The sequence below is a fragment of the Hetaerina americana genome, unplaced genomic scaffold (assembly GCF_022747635.1).
Source record: "Hetaerina americana unplaced genomic scaffold, ioHetAmer1.1.p SCAF_1, whole genome shotgun sequence".
NCBI lineage: Eukaryota > Metazoa > Arthropoda > Insecta > Odonata > Calopterygidae > Hetaerina > Hetaerina americana.
In genome coordinates this window covers 122,880,628-122,886,627 of record NW_027286069.1, presented here as the reverse complement: position 1 = coordinate 122,886,627, position 6,000 = coordinate 122,880,628, and the positions used below count along the sequence as shown (strand labels likewise).

At 34.7% G+C, this 6,000-nt stretch overlaps 1 protein-coding gene across 1 annotated transcript; it reads right to left on the bottom strand.

The window, feature by feature from the left end:
* Positions 1–3,127: 3,127 nt before the first annotated feature.
* Positions 3,128–5,409, bottom strand: LOC139697711 (josephin-2-like; the record flags this gene model as incomplete). Its single annotated transcript, XM_071596572.1, has 4 exons — positions 5,070–5,409; positions 4,387–4,607; positions 3,642–3,825; positions 3,128–3,265 (listed from the first exon to the last, which is right to left on the bottom strand). Coding segments are annotated over exons 1-4 (645 nt in total), but the record flags the coding sequence as incomplete, so codon positions are not given.
* Between the last annotated feature and the right edge of the window lie 591 nt (positions 5,410–6,000).

Here is a 6,000-nt window from a genome sequence, read left to right as displayed (position 1 = left end):
ACTCACAATCCAAGCCACAACCTGTTCATCATACAAAGCTGGGTCAGTCTGAGAGCAAATATTCAATGACACATATTTTAGAATTTCCGGGCATTATTCAGATAGTTGATTTGGGTTTAAAATATCAGCGATTAACTAGTATTATATGCACCTAAAAGGGATAGTTAATGTTAAAACAAAGGTATTCAAAACTTTTAGGCACTATTTTAACGATGATTTACTAATGCAATTTAAAGTGTTGATTTGAGTAATATCTATAATTTCATATTTTAAATTTATTTTCTAATATTACGTATTTTTATTGCTTAATTTTCCTTTTGCATCAAGTTGTTACCATTCATCTAGCTTTTTCGAGGGGTCAGTCGAGATAAATAAGGATGCTTTCTCAATAAACACAGAAATAAAATTATGCTGATAAGAATGTAGTCTAATTACTGAACATTCGCTCAAGAGGATATAATTATATAAGTTTGATTTGATTCAGATTTGAATCAAGACTGCTGATTTGAGATTCAATTACATGGAGCAATGGTGAATTGCATGCCCATTCTTGAAACTTGGGAAAACTGCTTCGTGATATTTACACAATGAACATGAGTACTTCAACTCATACCATTAGTTTTACATTAACTGTATTCAGAATTCACATAAATAGATGCCAGAATTCTGAATTACCCCAATACAGGAACAACCCTATTTTTGCTGAGATTGTATGCTCAAAAAGCATTTAATATAGACCAAATAAATGGTTAGCAAAAACAGTTTTCCCATAGAGAACCAGGGTTAAAGAGGATAGACTTTGGCAAAACCAGTGTTTTTCAAAGACTGCTTTCTCTGAAAAATCATATTTTCTCATCCTTATTAATTTTACACAAAGACAGCATTAATTACATCATTTATCTTAAATGATTCATTATTTGAGGTTTGACTTCCATTTATATCTATTAGAAGGTTAATTATTTGACCTTGAAATTAATAATAATTTTTGATTGAAGCAAACGAACCAGACTGAGTTCTCACTATGCCAGACTAAATGATGCACTTACTCATTGAAGGTATTCAGAGGCAAAAGATGACATTTCATGACCCTCACCAGTTACATGCATTTTACCATTGTCTCTGAAAACTCAAGAATTGGTTTTACCTACACAATATGCTGGTTTTTACCCAGTATCTCATCATTGTATTTTTATCCTAAGAACTCATTTTAACTTATAGTCCAATAATAATTGATGATGATGGTACAGATGATGCAAGTTATACATGTACATTTTACAAAAGAATGATTTTGCAACAAATATTTTTTTCTAGTCAACCATTTCTCCAACCCATCAACACAACCAAGACTGGGAGAAAGAAGACAGGAAGTGCACCCATGCCATTCCACATCGGCTTCTCAATTAGCTAGATACTCGAGCAAGATGAATGTAATTTGTTTTTGCCATATGGCATGGAGAAATATGAAGTCTTCAATTATCACTGAACTGCATAATTTAATAATTGGAGATGGCTTTTTTTACAAAAAATATCAACATTTTATCTACACTATTAATATATTTTTATAAAACATGTACATACATAAATATGTAATGAGAAAGCTGAGAATCATGTGAAACAAAAAAAAATTGGAAATCCCCAGAGGTCAATCTTATGACAAACAAATCATTATGTAATTTAAAATCACAGGAATGCAACCTGAGAAAATGTGCACATCTCCACAACAAAACCTTGAACTTCACTGGAAACCAAAACTCATTTGTGTATCAATTATTCTACAATCTAAATTAAAATCTCTTTTTATTTTATTATTGTTTGACAATGAATTTTGCGAAATTTTTAATATTATGTTATGATATACTGAAAATAAAAAGCAAGCAAAAGGTCAAGACGAAGTCTTATTACCAAGGCATAGATTCACAGAACAATTTATAATTCGATTATGAAGTGATATAACAAGGGTTACAAGGAACAAGTTACAAGGGTTATCGGAAAGTTTAAGCGGATATGACAGTATTTATTTTGAGAAATAATTACCAAACACTTGAGGAATCACTGCCACTTTTGACTTGGTCCAGCTGCACCCATTTCAAATAGTAATAAGCAAATAGATCAATTATGACTTACTACTAGATTTCTCTTTGCAAATAGCTAAATATGAGGGCAGATGGGAATTTCTACATTATTGCCAGTAACATAGTTCAATGGGCCATTACACCATACAGTTATGGGTATCCAACTATTCTTGTACCAAGTTGAGAATAAAATGAGTGAAACCAAAATGTAAAGAGATAAATCACTAAAGACCTCTACATCAGTGATTGGAAAAAATACCATTGTTAATATCTCTTATTATCAAGATAGGTGTTAATGATTCCTCATTAATATATATTCTCAATCTTGGGAATTAAAATGGCAGCCATAACTGCACATCCATTTTTTCTAAAATTTTCCCATACTGTAGCTGAGAAATAACTCATTTACTCCAGCTATATACATCAACAATAAAATTTGATGGTCATCAATTAAATTATTATTTTCACCATAGCTATAATAACCAGGTCTTTTTGAGTATACAACCGGCTAACTTCCATATCTTCATATCTTCCATATGTAAGGCCACAGAAGGTGTATAGGATTAGTTTATAATTTCTGGAAGCATCATAGGCACCGGAAAAAATCAAAATAATAAACAGAAGTTCACTGAGACTCATTCCTCATTGTAGCATGTGTAGTTTTCACATAAATATGGAGTTTCCAGTTTTTCATTATACATGAACCTTTAAAAAAAAATTTTTCTTTGTCTTTGAAAAGATGCATGTTGTCTCCCTTCCAAAAGTGAAAACCAAAGGGGAATTTCAAAAGACCCCCATTATTAATGGTGAAATTAAAAAAAAGCTTTAACAAATTTGGAAGAGAATGATTATAAGGTCGACGCACGTGAGTGATTGTAGGGAAGTGTTTTAGTGGGCAGGAGGGGGAAGAAGATGATGGCATCTCAACAAGGGCTGCACACTCACCTCCAGTCCCTGCTCACGGTCGACTCCTGCAGCCTCACTCCTCCACCACTGTCTTCTTCACTGTCTTCTTCCCTGCCTCCTCCCTCCCCACCCACCCCAACCTCTCCCCTCTCCTTCCCCCTCTCACTCTCTTCGCTGGGGCTATTCAGCCATGAATGACTATTCTCTACTTCATCACTTACAACCACAAATAGTTCCTTCTCTTTGCTGTGGAGTTGATCACGCAAATATGCCAGTAGATCACTTTCCTGGAAATGCAAAGATAAGAAATACGCCAATTAAGTCCATCCATTCCATCCAGCCCTGTGTAGCGTGTGAACAGTAAAAGCATTTCCTATAATTTAAACATCAGTCTCCCTTTGGCAGAATAACTGAAATAATTATATTGAAAGTAACAAAATATATAGATTTCACATTCCACAGCAAATATATTTACTCTTGATGGAAAGTTGAGGTGGAAGGCAAAGATGGTATTTTGAGTTCCTTACCTATCATCAATTATGTAATTTCACAAAGCCTTACCTTAAACTTCCTCTTCGAAATAATATTATGAATCACCTTATATGGAAAAAAGACGTCATTGACTGTGACACAATGGAATAAAATGACAATTATTATACCAACCTCTCCAACTGGTTCAGGAGCTCTCAGCTTGGAATCCAGATTATAATAGGTATTGCCAATGGCTCTAATGGCCACCCAATGTCTTCGGTGCAAAGGCAAAGGAAGAACTCCTCCAAGACGATATTCACTAGGAACATTTAAGATAAAACCTAGAATGTTTTCCAGTTTCAGGAGCCCAACATCTCTGAAAAGACATTTAATATTTTAGGGTAAGTCTTCATTTCCCTCAAGTCTTACATGTTGATGATAACCACAAAATTATTACTTCCATTAAAAGAAGCAAAGGGATAATTGGAAACAGGGTACAATTGAGAAATCTTAGAACTCCACAAAATTTCACATACACTTAAATTATCTAAACCCACACCCAATGTGTTTGGCATCCAATTAGCCAGATGCCATTGGGATATGGAGGATGCCAATTCAGGGAAGCCCGAGAGAACTTCTTGAATTACTGTGAATTGTTTCACCTAGACAATTTTCTCGATGTATTAGCATTTAAGTTCATTGAATGATGGCGTTTCCAGTATCTGTCACACTAATAAGCATGTTCCTCTGCTTAGCTATTTAAAAAAATGACTGAACCTTGTAAAATTTAATATTCCTTCTTCAGTATTTTCTTTCTGCAAATAAATTTAATGGGTCATTTTTTCGAAGAAAGTGTTCCACCAAATTGTTTATGCTGATGCCAGTTCTTCCTATTTTAACTTATTTCATAGCATTACAATAACAGTTCAGTACTCACTTCCTTTTGTCAAACCAAAGAGCATGGGATCCCCTTGTCCTTAAAGCAGCCATCAACACATTGACATCATAGTTGCCCGTTCCAAGAATTGACTTGTGTGGATTCAGCCATGCAGACGGTGATAAAGAGTGTGCCAGAGCGTCAAGTGAATCCTGCCCGAATGCCCCACCTCGCTCCTGGAACAGGTTATTTAGAGCATGAAGGCAGCATAGCTCCTTTACCTATGAAACGAAAAGACAAGTCAGAATTGGTAGTTATAGAAATGATAAATTCACCTGAAAATCTGAACAAAAGAAACTGATAAAGCACTATAGTCAAAACTAATTACGCAATACTACAATTGCTGAAAATGCAACTCCTATACTCCAGTTCCGAGCTGAAAAATCACTCATCTCGTTTTTGAAATACGCAATTATACAAATCTTACAACAGAATTCTAAAATGAGCAGAAAACCAAGGAATTATCTAGTGATTAACAACGGTATCAGGAGCAACAAACAACTTGATTGCTCAGAAAATGAGCAGGAATTCTACAGTTCTTCTGCAAACAAAAGATCGAGGTTATATGCTTCTACCCTAACAGCAACGTTGAGATGCATTCACATGCAACCACTATCATTGACTTTGCTTGGCATGGTTTCGATTGGCCAGTGATACAATAAGAAAATGCCAGAACAAGTCACCTGTTTCTCATGATAAATCTCCTCTTCCATTTCTGTGCCAATTCGATTACCACCAGGGCTCATACAAGTATCTAGAAATGGACAGCGAAAACATTTCCGCATTGGACATTAACTTATTATCGATCAGAAATTAAAAGTAAACAGTTAAGGTTCAACCGAGATTAGCAAGGAGTTTTTATCATTCGTATGCTTCTGTAAACCGAAACTGTCACGAATGACTGCTTGAAGTATCGCGGCCGATGAGTCGTGAGTGTCAAGTCATAATCATCCTATTTAACATTCCCGGCACACTTTACAAATTAAACGAAACAATAGTTTCGTAAAATTTAGCCATTCTCGCTTTGGGAGCTTGGACGACAATTGAGTAACGAAAAGTGGCTGATTAAAATGTGGTGGGACTAAGGAAATTACGAAGCTGCCGTTAAGATACCTTACAAATCCTACTATTCATTCTTAAAATTCAAAGGACTGGCTTATTAAAAATGCATAAAGTGATAGGTAATTAAATGATATTTCAGTTGTACTAGCATCATAACATGTATTTTTTCTGAACCAGTGGTTCATGGAAAACAGGAAACAAGGTTTGTGTAAGCTGCATAAAACTAACCATCTAGCCAAATGAACTGAGAAACTTTCCTATAGTGCCTTTCAAAGATCGATGCTTCATGGTTAAAAACTAAGTTTCTCAAAATCAATTGAGTGCAAATGGCCTATGCAGAATAGTCGGCAAAATCTTATCACAAAATTCTCCGAATACTCCAAATTTGGGCAAAAATTCTTCGTGAAATACAAATACTAGTTATTAGAAGGTTAAAATAGACTTGTGTGGCAACAAAAATTGGGTTCTGCCAACATTATTAATGTAATCTAAGGTTTTTAGATGCTTCTTTCATTGAGCTACCTGTTTTCCTTATCAAAAGGTTATTCGTAA